Below are 15,280 nucleotides of genomic sequence, written 5' to 3'. Positions count from 1 at the left end.
TTGTTTATTTTGCCCCTCCATGATGGTCCATCAAGAGCATAGATTTCCCGGTTGTTTGAATCTACGCGACTTCGCTTGAGGTGCATTTTAAGGTCGTCACGGAAATGCTTCCACAGTATTAAGCAGGGCGCCCACTGGGCTTGAACCGTGAACCTCTGCAATTAGCGTTGGGGGTCAAACACCCGCCCCTAAAAATATGCTGCACGGCAACCGCGAGCGGCAATGAATTCCACTGTCATCACAGACACAACTCGAAAGACACCATCCACAGACTGTAATTAATTTATTTCCAAATAATTCGATAAACATTTATACAGATCATTCATAGTATTAACGTTAAATAGGACGCGTAACAACAACTAGTAATCCTCTTTAATTCCCCAGACACACGTGTATGTGCTTGCAAAAAAAAAAACGGTGGAAAAAAAGTTTGGTCTTAAATTTTTTTGGGGGGGGGAAAGGGGTGGGGGCGATGGCCAGGCAATTGGTACCATGAGCAGCCACGGGGAAATCGGAGACATCTGTCCTCTGGAACGCTGCAGCAGAGGTCGCAAACGGGTTTTGATTCCTTACCCGTACCCGGCCGCACCAGGGTCGCAAACGGGTACCCGTACCTGTACCCGGCCGTACCCGTACCCTACCCGTACCCGGCCGGGCACGGGTAGGGTACGGGTATCGGGTACCTGATTGCGACCTCTGGGATGAAGCCATGTTGCAGGCGCGGGTGGGTTGATTCTAGGAACTTGAATTGTGAGAAGAGACAAGACGTTGGGAAACGAGTGACAAACGGTTACTCACCAGTGACTCACGGCCTACCCGTACCCGTACCCGGCCACACCAGGGTCGCAAACGGGTACCCGTACCCGGCCGGGTACAGGTAGCCGGGTATCGGGTAGGGTATGGGTATCGGGTACCCGGTTGCGACCTCTGCGCTGCAGTTCGAGCAACTTTGGTGAAGCGCCGGGAGGCGTGAAGATTCTCCTCAAGGGGGCCACCCAGGGTCATCTGCACCCAGAGTCGGGTGCAGATGACCGCCGGTGGATGGGTGGACAATTGACCAGGCTCGACTCGATCCTGGTTATAACTTAGTCCCTCAACCTCGCACCCCCAGACCACAGAGACAAAGTCTGGTCACGCGAGACGCCCAGGGGCCCAATCAGTAGAATTTCCGACGAACTTTACACCGGAGTAACGTTGAACGCGTCACGTGAAGGGGCGTTTCACGCGGACCCGGTCCCACACTTGTAGAGATTCACATTTGCAATCAGGTTATTTGGTTTTGTTCAACTCATCGGCCTCCAATACAAGGAATGAAATGGGCACCATCCCCCCCGCCTAACCCCCCCCCCCCATCCTAATCCCTTCAGAGCCTGGCACAATCAACAGCTATGCCGCTGGTTCGATGGGACTGAAAAATGCTTGCAAGCGTTCCTTACGACTGACCAGCTTGCCCCGTAGATTTTTTTTTTACACTTGAGAATTTTATTCACTTTTGGGTTATTTTCTAAAACAATGTGTTCCGTGCGGTTTCAGCCATTAATCGACTCAAGACATGGGCGCATTGGTGGGTAAAAGTTACTTGGGTTGCATGTGAAGTACAAGGAAGGTGCACTTGGGGTGTGCGTCATCACAACACAAAGCACGCACTGGAGATTTCGGGGTGGGACAATCCCATAAATTCGTCGCGACACCCAATTCAGCGAAGCGATTCGGCTGACATTTACAGCTGCCTCTAGTGGGACGCAGATCCAATAATCACACGATCCAAAATACGACATCCATTCTGCCACGCGTGATCCGTAGATGCCCATGTGTCCTCGTGAACCTTAGTGCTCGATACTAACCGAGGCACGAATAACGTCGCTGCCACCCCCACTAACGCGGTTAGTTAAACGACGACGACCGTGCATGCATACGTTATTACAGCAGCAGCAGCAGCAGGAAGCAGATGATTATTATTGCCTTAGAGGTTGGCCTCTGGAATAATCACTTTTCGGAGCCACACATGGAGCCACACAAGCCAGAGAGCCAGAATTGCACGATCTCCGCATTCTGCTCTCGAGTCCAGGGATTCATTTTAGCCGCATCTGCCCCCAAGTTGAAGACCCCGCAACATATTTCCGCACCCGGCACACCACATCCAGTACACACCTCCGGCTGCGGATTGTGGCGAATACCAAGTCAAGCGCCACCTCCTCCGGTCTTACCAGCGGACCCAGGAAATAGTGAAATATTCAGTTCTGGGCGGTGTCCCACCACGTCGTTACAGCCGAGGTTAACAATAAAAGGTAATTATCATTATCGTCATATTATTCAAGGAATTTATCGCAAGACAAGAACCAACTGACAAACGATAGTGAAGCGGCGACGTTAAAGAACACGCGCTGCAACCTCGACAACCCCTACTCCACAACGACCCCCGTGTCAAGACTTCCAAAAATGTTCAGACGTGGGAAGACAAAGAGTTAAAAACCCACCGCGGGGATCATCGCAGTCGTGCTGCTCGGCTCTCCGATGTGCTTTGTCATTCGTCACAATCTTCTTGGTTCTTTCGGTAAAGTCACGTAGAAGGGAAGTAATAAAATAATAAAAATAAAACATAATAAAATAATTCTCACGACGCTTCGGCCACAACGCAAGCAGCCGTCCTCAGGTGAAGAACCAGGTCTGTCGAGACGCTGTCGCCTCGACAGACCTGGTTTGCGTTGTGGCCGAAACGTCGTGAGAATTATTTTATTATGTTTTATTTTTATTATTTTATTACTTCCCTTCTACGTGACTTTACCGAAAGAACCAAGAAGATGAATCCCTGCAGTCACGAAAGAAGCTTTAAATCGAAATTCGGCACAATGTCCGACGTTTCGCTCCCAAGCGCTCCGTCGGATACCACGCCGAACACCATAAACACGCACTACCCAACAACTCGCCCTCCGCTCAAGACCACGTGACCGGCAGCAACAGATTCTGGCCATTGCTGGTACCTGCAGACGGAAGCCATGGGGGGGGGGGGGCCCGAGCTTACCTGGATACGACGGAGAGGGCAAGGAGAATCAGGGGTGGGGTGTGGCGGGAGGGTGTCAGGTGCTTGGTGGAGGGTGCGGAAGGTGTGGAGGGTTTGGGGGGGGGGGATGGCGCCGAAGGCAAGGGTTTACCCCCTCGTGGAGGGGCCGCAGGGCGATTGTGGAGCAGTTGAGGAGGTTCGTATGGGGAGCGTTGAGGTGCCGCCACCTAGCTCCTGGCTGCCACGATGATGGAGACGATGATGCTCCCCAGCGCGATTGTGGCCGCTCCGAAGACCCACTTCCAGGGGAGGCCCTACACGCACGGCGCCACGGGTGAGCACGCACGTACACACGTACACACGTACACACGTACACACGTACACACGTACGTACACACGCACGGCGCCACGGGTGAGCACGCACGTACACACGTACACACGTACACACGCACAGCGCCACGGGTGAGCAAGCACGTACACATGTACGCACGGCGCCACGGGTGAGCAAGCACGTACACACGTACGCACGTACACACGTACGTACACACGCACGGCGCCACGGGTGAGCACGCACGTACACACGTACACACGCACGGCGCCACGGGTGAGCAAGCACGTACACACGTACACACGTACACACGTACACACGCACGGCGCCACGGGTGAGCACGCACGTACACACGTACACACGTACACACGTACACACGTACGTACACACGCACGGCGCCACGGGTGAGCACGCACGTACACACGTACACACGTACACACGCACGGCGCCACGGGTGAGCAAGCACGTACACATGTACGCACGGCGCCACGGGTGAGCAAGCACGTACACACGTACACACGCACACACGCACGGCGCCAGGGGTGAGCAAGCACGTACACATGTACGCACGGCGCCACGGGTGAGCAAGCACGTACACACGTACACACGCACGGCGCCACGGGTGAGCACGCACGTACACACGCACACACGCACGCACGTACACACACACGGCGCCACAGGTGAGCACGCACATACACACGTACACACGTACACACGCACGGCGCCACGACGACGCGGGTGAGCACGCGTGTACACACGTACACACGTACGCACGTACATACACACGTACACACGCACGCACGTACACACGGCGCCACAACGCGGGTGAACACGTACGCACGCACGTACGCACGCACGGCGCCACGATGACACGGGTGAGCACACACGTTCACACGTACGTACACACGTTCACACGTACGTACACACGTACACACGCACACACGTACACACGCACGTGCACACGCACGTACACACGCGGACAAATACGAGAGAGACAAAGCACACTATATAGCCTAGACCGGCTGTGCGCGAGCGTCCATGAAGGCCGGCACTGTGCCACATGTTGGGAGTGGGTGGCCAGCGCCACGCCTGGCCGCCCTTTGTCCCCCAAACGCTGATGGTTACACACAGCACCAGGTGCTCATTTAACAGCACGAGTTTTATTCCCACTCGCGGCCAACAGACAAATATCGGTTTCCGAGCCTCCCTTAAGTCGACTCGGCCTCAAATGAGTACCTGGTGCGGTGTGTAAACATCGCCGGGCGTGGTGCTGGCCACCAAACCCCCTCGCGTGAACCGCGAACGGCACTTGCCCCAACAGTCTGTTAAGGGCTAGCTCGACTCGGACTTAAATGAGTACTTTGTGCAGTGTGTATAAAAGGTGAGTACTGGGGAGACGAAGGCCGTGGTGCTGGCCACTCACGCCATTGTGTAGCCGTGGCACCCTTCATAGGTGCTACTCGCTAACAGCACTTGCCCCAACAGTCTGTTCAGGGCTATACGGTGGATCTTTGTCTTCTCGCTAAGTTCCACCCTCCCGTCCCTCCTATCACCTGCGTTGCCGTGGCGACTGCAGGTAACGGGCTGCTCAAGAAGTAGGTGCTCGGGGAGGGGCAGGGAGACGAGTCGCGGCCGCGGCGGCGACAGGAAGTCACGATGTGGGTGAAGAGCATGCTGGGAGACGGCACAGTGGTGGATGATTGTTTTACGAGCGTGCGCGCGGGTGCTCACCCAGGTGCCCGGCTTCCCGCGCTCCGCTTCGTCGGCAGGCGCGGCCATGTTGCCCAGCATCTTCTTGTACAGAGTCTTCTCTTCGGCCTGCTGCTCGCTGCGCTGCCTCCTGAGCTTGTGCAGCTCCGCCTGGATCGTCTGTCGCGAGGATCACGCAACGGCAGCGGTGGTGAGACGCCAGAGGGGCGCGTGTCCCAGCTCTCCGCGGTCGTAGCTCGGAATCTGTTTTTTTACAAACTATAAACTAAAGTCGTACTCTTTGGTTCTTTCGGTAAAGTCACGTAGGTAAAAATAAATAATAAAAATAATAGAAAAAATAATAGAAATTAAATAATAAATCACGACGTTTCGGAGGCAACACAAGTCTCCGTCATCAGGTGGGACCGTCACAGCCAGATTTGCTGTATCAAGTGAGGCAAAATTCCAAGATGCAAGCTCTTAAATACAAGTTAAGGGGGGAGGGAAGGGGGAGGGGCTTATCTGAATGTGGTAGCCAATGGTCAATGCCGTGCGTGAGTTCAACGAAAAATGCCGCGCGCAGTCTGCTCCACAGTGGACGACACGTGAGATCCCGAGACGCCTCATTACATAGAGGGATGAATAAGTCATCTATTGTGAGCAAGCAGAGATTGCTGCTTGTCACTGGTCTTCCACGAGGATGGTGCAGAGTCTGCGTGGGGGGTGAGGAACGCGGATGTGACGCGAGTGACGCCGTGTTTCTCCGCAGGCACCTTGTTCGACGGCTCAAGCTTGAGGGCCCTCCTGAGCGTGTCTGCGGCCTGCGAGAACTCCCCTTGCAGTGCCAAAACCTGTCCATTGTGACACACGGAGTGGGGGTGGGGCAGAGGTCGCAAACGGGTTTTGATTCCTTACCCGTACCCGGCCGCACCAGGGTCGCAAACGGGTACCCGTACCCGGCCGTACCCGTACCCTACACCCGTACCCGGCTGGGTACGAGTATCGGGTACCCGGTTGCGACCTCTGGGATGGGGGGGGGACACGGGTAAGTGTTGGCCATAGAGGCACTCCCACCCAGGTCGGGGGAGCGAGAGGGTGAGCGATGGATCGGACGGACGGACGAGCGTGCAAAGAATCGAGCGGGAGAGTAAACGAATGGACAATTGAGTGACTGGTTAAGTGAGCGAGTAGGGAGGGGAGTGAGCCGATGGCAAAGTGAGCAAAAAAAATTAGCGAGCAAGAGAGCGCTAGGCAAGTAAGCGTTCAGTCTCCGATTAGCACGGGTGGCTAGGTACAGCGTAAAATAAGTTCAACGTACATACTGCATATAGACTAACACTACCCATAGTCTCAACACTGCACACAGACTAACACTACCCATACTCAACACTGCCCATAGTATCAACACTGTACCTCCGATTAGCACGGTTGGCTAGGTACGGCGCGAAAGAAGTTGAATATACATACATACGAGAGCGTCAGGCGAGCGAGCAAATGAGCGAGCATCACGGGGCAGGCGGGAGGGCGATCGGTGGGGCGAGCCTGTCCCGTCAACCCCCCCCCCTTCCCCCCCCCACTCCCCACCCCCCTTCCCCCCCACTACCCCCCCCCCTCCCCCCCCCCCCCTCCCCACCCACCTTGCCCTTGCGGAAGAGCGCCTTGACGCTGTCGGGCTGCAGGGCGAGCGCCGCCTCGCACGACCTCAGCGCCGCGTCGCGCTGGTCCAGGCGCAGCTGCGCGGCCGCCACGTTGTTGAGGCACTTGAGCTTGACGTCGAGCAGCGGGGAGCGGTCCTCGTCCTCGCTACTCGCCACTGCCGCACCCGCGTCAACGAGTGGTGGGGCGGTGGTGGTGAAGGGATTGTGGGTAGAGAAACGAGCGGCCGTTACGCGTCGGTCACGTTCGCGTGCACGGCCACCGTGCGGTGCAATTTAGGTATGCTCAACGTTACGTTGAAGATCGATAATGGGTGGATCATGCTGATGATGATGGTTATAGAATGGATGATGATGGTCATTAAAATATGGATGATGATGATGGTTAGAGGATGGATGATGATTATGACGATGGATCGACAAATAATGATCATGGATGGATGTCGGAATAATAAACGAATGAAGCCAACGACAATGCCGATGGATGATGATTATTTACAACGGAAAAACCGGCGATGAAATCGACGATCTTTATCAGGATCCCATTTTTCTTGGTTCGTTCTTTACCGGAAGAACCAAGAATATGAATCCCTGCAGTCACGAAAGCTTTAAATCAAAATTCAGGATCCCATTTGTTTACCCAAGAAAGCCTCATCGAGTATCACAACTTTTTCAGCAAGGCCCTGACAAGTTTTCACAGTAGGAGACGGTGAGGTGGGCGGGTGGGGTGGGAGAACGGCGATCGCTCTTAGCATATCCCAACCAAATAATAACCGATGACGGATGACGACGCTAGCGTACGGTGACAACAGTGCGGCGGCTGCGCGCTTCACCGGAGCTCTCCGTGTCGGCGATCTTGATGGCGCGGTCGTACGAGGCGATGGCGTGCGTGTAGTCGCCGCGCTGGAAGTAGTGGTTCCCGCGCTCGCGCTTGCGGTGAGCGAGGGCGGCGCGGTCGTCGACGGGGAGGGAGGCCGCGTCCAGCGCGTCGCTCACCGCCACCAGCTCCGCCTCCATCACCAGCGTGGCACCGCCCGGTACCGCCGGCACCCCGAGGCTGTGCGCACAGGTGCCCACGGCGGCATTGATCGTCGTCGTCATCATCGTCAACACCGCGTGGAAATACTCGGCACAGAACCCCTCTTAACGACCACCCGTTAACGACTAATCGCTTAACGACGGGACTCCATAGAGCCCAATGTGTAGTGTATAGTGCAGTGTATAGTAGTGTATAGTATAGTAGTGCAGTGTATAGTAGTGCAGTGTATAGTAGTGCAGTGTATAGTAGTGCAGTGTATAGTAGTGCAGTGTATAGTGTAGTGTATCGTAGTGTAGTGTATCGTAGTGTAGTGTATAGTAGTGTAGTGTATAGTAGTGTAGTGTATAGTGTAGTGTATAGTAGTGCAGTGTATAGTAGTGGTGTATAGTGTAGTGTATAGTAGTGTAGTGTATAGTAGTGTAGTGTATAGTAGTGTAGTGTATAGTATAGTAGTGCAGTGTATAGTAGTGCAGTGTATAGCAGAACCCCTCTTAACGACAACCCCTGTTAACGACTAATGGCTTAAAGATGGGCTTCCATAGAGCCCAATGTGTTCACTTACCGACAATTCCTCCATTCAAGATGGCTTAAAGATGAGCACGTGACCGCCAATTTCGGCCAATCAGCGAGCTCCAAAGTGGTCTGACCAGGCCTCGGCCAATGGGTGACATCCATTCATGAGCGTTGGGGCATTGTTTACATTCAGTGTCTACCAGTCATCTTTTTTGCCGAAGGTAAAAATTTTGTTTTAAGTACAGTAAATATGAAGTAATGCATTAACCATGTTTCTTTTAATATTGTGTGTTTATAATGTTGGTAGTATCTTTATGTATTAATATCCATTGTTACAAAATATTATAAAGTATTTTTTGGGTGAAAAAGGTTAGCTTGCAATGCAATCGGAATAAATTCATCCTTTAACATGCATTTCCGAAACTCGCTTTACGACCAAATCACCCGTTTCGTGGAACCAATTACCGTCATTAAGAGGGGTTCCACTGTAACTGGATGGCAACATCATCCTAGAATACAGAGAGGACTGCAGAGCTCGGGAAATTGTTAGCGGGAATTGGTAACTCGAGTTGTTCTCTACAAGAGTGAGCGAGTACTGTACGTGGTACAAGTTCCCTTGGCATCTTCGTCATCCATTCGGCCATCATCATCATCGGCGTCATTATCCGAAATCGTCAGAGCACGACGCACCATGATTAAATTTTTTTCCTCAATCAAGACTTGTGTCAGACGGCACTTTGCCCGTCAGGTCTCTACCCACAATTCCCTGCATCTCTAAACCAAAACAAGAGGCTGGGAACCCACTCGGAACTCTCTCAGAGCAGTGCGACCCTCCGTGTTCCACAACGACCCACAGAAGCGGATTTCACAGAGCTACCTCCGAGTTCCCATCCAGTGACCTGCGGTTCACACAGTAGGGACGACATACTTTTCCCACCTGTTCTACGACCGACAGTAATTGTCCGTCGCGCAAGTCAAACCGAATTTTTATTTTTATTCTCAAACCTGTAGCCAAATTAAGAGCGGAGCCAAATTAATGTCATTGGTGACCCGGGCGTGAGATCATCCACTGACTGTATGTATGCAGAACTTCTTTCGCGCCGTACATAGGGCAAGCGTGCTACGTTTGAGACCCCAGTTTTAAATCGCAGGTGGCTGTGACCTAGACTCGAACCCCGGATCTCAGCGGTACCGACTCAGCGCTCTTAGCGACAGAGCTGAGAGGTTGCAGCAGCGGCCGCTGCAGAGGTCGCAAACGGGTTTTGATTCCTTACCCGTACCCGTATCCGGCCGCACCAGGGTCGCAATCGGGTACCCGTACCCTACCCGATACCCGGCTACCCGATACCCGGCTACCCGTACCCGGCCGGGTATCGGGTAGGGTACGGGTACCCGATTGCGACCTCTGGGATGAAGCCATGTTGCAGGCGCGGGTGGGTTGATTCTAGGAACTTGAATTGTGAGAAGAGACAAGACGTTGGGAAATGAGTGACAAACGGTGACTCACCAGTGACTCACGGCCGCACCAGGGTCGCAAACGGGTACCCGTACCCGGCCGGGTATGGGTAGTCGGGTATCGGGTAGGGTACGGGTATCGGGTACCCGGTTGCGACCTCTGGGCTGCTGGCACGGAGCTGTGGCTTGCCTCCCAATGCCCCCCCCCTCACCCAACACCAAGCCGCTCACCTGCCCAGTGCTCCATAGGCGTACTTGGCATCCGTCGTGATCTCGGCGACTTCCCCCAAGGCCATCAGCTCCGCACAAAGATCCAAGGCCTAAGCGCAGACACACGCACCCACCAAAGACAAAGACCAATGGGGATCAAAATGAGCCAACAGAAACCGTCAAAGAGTCTAAGGGACCGTCAGGGATCATCACGGACTATTTGAGGCCATGTATGCATGCATGTTGAACTTCTTTCGCTCCGTACGTAGCCAACTGCGGCGCTAATCGGAAGTCCATCAGGGACCATTAAGGCCAACGAGAATCATACAGAGCCCACGAGCCATCAGGAATAATCAGAGACCATCAAATTTCATCAAGGAACCAGGTAGGGTTGGGTAGGGGTGGACGCCCTCACCTGGATGACGTCTCCATCTCCGATGGTGAAGCGCAGCGCCTCCTGCTCATCCACCACTGTGCCGTCTCCCAGCATGCTCTTCACTCGCATCGTGACTTCCTGTCGCCGCTGCGGCCGTGACTCGTCTCCCTGCCCCTCCCTGATCACCTTCTTCTTGAGCAGCCCGTTACCTGCAGTCGCCACGGCAACGCAGGTGATAGGGGGGACGGGAGGGTGAAACTTAGCGAGACTTGCACGAAGACAAAGATCCACCGTATAGCCTGAACAGACTGTTGGGGCAAGTGCTGTTAGCGAGTAGCACCTATGAAGGGTGGCACGGCTACACAATGGGGTGGGTGGCCAGCACCACGGCCTTCGTCTCCCTAGTACTCACCTTTTATACACACTGCACAAAGTACTCATTTAAGTCAGAGTCGAGCTAGGGGAGGCCCAGGACATTGGCCACGAGCGGGAATACGAACTCGGCTTTGCCGAAATAGTGCGCCAACCGCTGCACGACCGCTCTTCCAAAAGATTTACGCGAACACAAAAAAATCAGACAAAGATCCCCCGTATAGCCTGTAACAGACTGTTGGGGCAAGTTGTGTTTAAGCGAGCACCCATGGAGGCCAGAACGGTACACGAGGGGGTCGGTGACCAGCACCACGCCCAGCTGCCTTCTTCTCCCTAGTGGCCATGTTAACACATCGCACCAGGTACTCATTTGAGACAGAGTCGACCTAAGGGAGGCCCAGGACCGGTTCAAAATATTGTCACTGGTGTTGGCCGTGAGTGGGAATCGAACTCGGGCCGCTAGGTTCGTAGGGCAGCGCGCTAACCGCTACACCACCGCTCCCCACGCACACACACACACACACACGTGCCACCTCGGCACTCCGACTCCCACGCCACCCGGCCGTCCCCTCGCTCTCCACATGCTCGAGTGAGAGCAGTCATCCCACATAACAGCGCTGCTGCCTCGGCCTAGCATTAACCCCCACCTCCCCCCGCCCCACCCTGACCTTTATTTCAGCCGGGTCTGTCCGTGTAAGCCAGCCAGAAAATCATTCCGTGCACCGCGCACACCACATCCGGGACATCTCTCCCTACGTGTCACGTGCTGCCCACGCCAGTCCAACAGAGGAACCAGGAAAGACATTCGGCGAGAACTTGAGCCCTCCGAAACCCACCCAACACATCCATGCACTGGTCAAGTGCGGCGGTGGCGGCGGTGGAGTCTGTGTTTCCTGCGGGGTCCGGTCTGGGCCCTGGGACTTGGCCGGAATCTCCAGATTTACCATCTCCGTCTTCGTAGGATGGCGGCGCTTCTCTGCCGCTAGCCTGGGTCACACACACGCACGTGGACATAGGTTCGTACATTACGCATTCATAATGGATATAGGTTCACATGTAGACAAATATCCCCACCTGAGCCTTTAACATTCAGGGCAAGTGATAATATTGAGTAGCTGTGGGGGTAGTGTGGCTAGCATCACATCCGCCTGCCTTTGTCTCCCCAGTAGTGATGTACACACACGGCCCAGGATGGGCTCAGGCATCACTTGCCGCTGGTGTTGGCCTTGGCCAGGAATAAAACTCACGTCACTGGGTTCACAATCGCGGTGCGACAACCGCTACAGTACTGCTCCCTGTAAGTCCGCGCGTACACATGTACACAGCACACATTCATTTATAAGCAGATAGGTATGTACACATTCACACAGCAGTAATAGCCCCCATTTGCCACTTAAGTGGCGGTGACATCCCCTTTGAGGCGATGCAAAATGTTGGAGGCTTGCTGGGAGGAAGAGGTCACGGAACAGACCCTGGTCCTATAGGTTGACTGAGATCACTGGCAGATGCACCACCTTTGCTCCCTACTGTGCCAACTTGCTGCGTTTTAACTGCCGAGCACTCCGCTCGTTGTTTTGAGTGTCGCTCCTCTACCATCCGCTGTTGTTGGAGAGCGACCGCCTCCAACTGCCCAATAGCGACTGTCAAGAGCCTCCTCCATAGAAGCTGATCTTGACACCATCGGTACCGGTCTTTGGCAAGTCCAATCAGCTCCACATCCTCCTGTACTAAATCAGCCCCTATCTTCTCTAACCTGTGCCATGCCCGTTTAGCCCCCTCTACCCGGCCTGACATGGCAACTCAGATGATTGGGTGAAAATAAGACACACGTTCGATCTAGAAGAACTCACCAACAGCTTCGTGTCTTCGAGAGGGGGCATTCCTGTGTCGTCGTCGTCATCATCGTCATCCTCCAACTCCACTCCTCGGTCGTCAGTGGGCTGAACCACCTTATCGCTGGGGTCGCGCCATTCCTCCTCTCCCCCCGCGCATTCTACCGACTTGGACCCTTCCTGCTCCTTCTCCTCCCGACGGCCTGTGTCCTCTGCGGACGCCTGTTGCTCATCCGGGTCGAGCACATCGCGGGCGGAGACGTGGAGGAATTGCTCCTCCTCCGACGACGACGATGGTGACGACGGTGGCGATGATGACGGAGGTGATGGTGGGGACACCGCACCCTCCATTTGCTGGTTTTATCACCTGCACACGCACACAGATGGTGGTGTAGAGAAGCTGTGGGAATCCACACAGGCTCCACCAGTTTGCTAAACTATTTTTTGGACGGGAAAAAAAAAGAATCGAAAAACACATTGGACTACCGTACTTATACCTTGAGGTTTTAATGGTTAAATAAAGCAACAGAAAATCCGTACGGGTAAACAGAAATCAATCCACATTATCATCATCATCATCACAGTCAAAGATGCTCAATACTCTGATAGTGCGCTGTCTTTGAGTTGTACGCCTTTTGGCGTCATCTGGTCCAACACCAATGGAGACTAGGCTCTAAGAAAAGCTGTCTCGGGTGTGGACCAATCAACTTCAAGGACAGTGCATATCATTATCATCATCAGAGTTGTTTCTTTTTGTTTGCATTTTGACTGCTTGTGTTGTGGTTATTGCAAACATGATGCCTTGTATAAAGGTGTCAGTTTTTGTACCAGTTGAATAGGTAAAAACCTATTACTATATTTTGCCACTGGTAAAGGAGGTCTCATAATATTGACAAAGTTGTTGTGGTTTAGCCTGTAAGTATTCTTTGATCACGTGATCGTGAGATCCGATTGTTGATGCTTCTGACCATTTGATAGGCATCTTTTTTTGGACACGCATTTCCGTACGAATATTGCTATTTTAGAGCCTGCCTTTTTTTTTATCACGTGATCGTGAATGTTAGCCAATACTTGTTTTTTTGTCATTTCCTATTGATTGATGAGTACGTATATTTGCATGGGTATTGCCGTTGCTATTATTAATTCTTGTTGACAAGAGTTTGATGTGACAGTGAGATTAAAGTTGCTTCGATTAAAAACAGGTTCTGAGTGCTTCTTTCTGACACTCGTGCATCAGTCATAAATGACGGAACTGTATCCTGCGGTGAGATCCGAATCCCGAGACCTGTCATAATTACACATCATTATTGTTCAAGCGAGAATCATTATTGTTCAAGCGATAATCATTGACATGATCACAATCACACATACATACCCCTAGACAACGAGAGCCCATAACAGAGGTCGCAATCGGGTACCCGATACCTGTACCCTACCCGATACCCGGCTACCCGTACCCGGCCGGGTACGGGTAGCCGTTTGCGCCCCTGGTCCGGCCGGGTACGGGTACGGGTAGGCCGTGAGTCACCGGTGAGTAACCGTTTGTCACTCATTTCGGGTAGGGTACGGGTAGGGAACGGCTACCTGTACCCGGCCGGGTACGGGTGCCCGTTTGCGACCCTGGTGCGGCCGGGTACGGGTAAGGAAACAAAACGCGTTTGCGACCTCTGGCCCATAATACTCGCACCACGTAATAACTAAAATCACAAACACATAATCACACGTAATATAATCACACCCACACACATAAATCATAATTTTTTTAAACACATTATTAATTACACTTTGTACACATTTTTAGGTAATCACACTTAATTACACATTTTTACATATTTAACATAATTAACTTTCATTATTTTACAATATTTAATTTAATATTTTTAAACAATATATACAACAAAGCGAGGGGGGGGGGCATCACAGAGCGAGGGGGGGGCACCAAGCGAGTGGGGGGGGGGGACATCACCGGGCGAGAGGGGGGGGGGCACCAAGCGAGGGGGGGAGCATCACAGAGTGAGGGGGGGGGGACCTCCGAGTGAGGGGGGGGGCATCACAGAGTGAGGGGGGGGGGGACCTCCGAGTGAGGGGGGGCATCATTGAGTGAGGGGGGGGGGACCTCCGAGTGAGGGGGGCGGCTGAGCGAGGGGGGGGCACCAAGCGAGGGGGAGGGCATCATAGAGCGAGGGGGGAGGTCACCAAGCGAGGGGGGGGGGTCATCACTGAGTGAGGGGGGGGGGCATCACAGAGCGAGAAGGGGGGGTCACGCGCCGTGCGCGGCCTGCGTCTCTCTCGCTTGAAGATGGCAGCGCGTGGAAGCTCAAAGGAGGTGACCGACCGAGGAGGAGGAAGACGAAGAAGAGGAGGAGGGGGGGGGGCTACCTGGCGCTGCTTTAGGGGCCCCCCCACGCCCGACCCCGTTTCCAGAACTCTCCTCAGTCGGGGACCCCTCCACCACCTCGCCCCGCTCGCCGCGGGTCGCGTCCTTTAGACGTCACCGATCGATTCCTCCACCGCTCGCATCGAGAAATCGAAGTTCGATCCGCGGTGTCGTGATTTGGCTTCGTGAATCGATTCGCCACCCCCAAACCCCTCTATCTCTCCCCCCCCACCTTCTGTGAGGTAATCGATTCTCTTTGATTTCGATTCTCCGCGCGCACGAATCGATACGACGACACGCGCGCGCGCGCGTGCGCTTCGAGCGATTTCTTTTTTTTTGTTCAACGGGATGCCGTTAATTGTCACGGATTTTGCGTGAGGAATCGATAAAGGCGATTAATCGCCCTCACGTAATCGATCTCGATCGTTACGTC

At 53.8% G+C, this 15,280-nt stretch overlaps 1 protein-coding gene across 2 annotated transcripts; it reads right to left on the bottom strand.

Moving 5' to 3' along the window:
• Window positions 1-266: 266 nt before the first annotated feature.
• FKBP8 (FKBP prolyl isomerase 8) lies at window positions 267-14,984 on the bottom strand. Of its 2 annotated transcripts, XR_013588739.1 has the most exons (11): window positions 14,850-14,984; window positions 12,489-12,837; window positions 11,475-11,625; window positions 10,306-10,475; window positions 9,912-10,000; window positions 7,507-7,730; window positions 6,656-6,831; window positions 5,792-5,869; window positions 5,061-5,198; window positions 684-3,315; window positions 267-614 (listed from the first exon to the last, which is right to left on the bottom strand). XR_013588739.1 is itself a non-coding variant. In XM_078618838.1 (10 exons), exons 2-10 carry the CDS (start codon window positions 12,819-12,821, stop codon window positions 3,229-3,231), a joined length of 1,446 nt encoding a protein of 481 aa, XP_078474964.1. In that variant the 5' UTR covers window positions 12,822-12,837; window positions 14,850-14,984; the 3' UTR covers window positions 267-3,228. The 2 variants fall into 2 exon arrangements, 1 of the variants encoding a protein (XP_078474964.1); XM_078618838.1 differs by having other exon boundaries at window positions 267-3,315.
• Between the last annotated feature and the right edge of the window lie 296 nt (window positions 14,985-15,280).

Source organism: Lampetra planeri, chromosome 59 (genome assembly GCF_965212315.1).
Source record: "Lampetra planeri chromosome 59, kcLamPlan1.2.h2, whole genome shotgun sequence".
Taxonomy (NCBI): Eukaryota; Metazoa; Chordata; class Hyperoartia; order Petromyzontiformes; family Petromyzontidae; genus Lampetra; species Lampetra planeri.
Note: the sequence above shows the minus strand (reverse complement) of the source record. Positions and strands in the feature narration are given on the sequence as shown.

What these genes read in the sequence shown, in the direction of transcription:
- FKBP8 (XM_078618838.1), bottom strand. Translation starts at nt 12,821, where the DNA reads ATGGAGGGTGCGGTGTCCCCACCATCACCTCCGTCATCATCGCCACCG. An exon ending in CCAGTGCATGGATGTGTTGG is followed by an intron (nt 10,476 to 11,474) that starts GTGGGTTTCGGA and finishes TGGCGACTGCAG; the next exon opens with GTAACGGGCTGCTCAAGAAG. An exon ending in GCGGGAAGCCGGGCACCTGG is followed by an intron (nt 3,316 to 5,060) that starts GTGAGCACCCGC and finishes CCGTGCGTGTAG; the next exon opens with GGCCTCCCCTGGAAGTGGGT.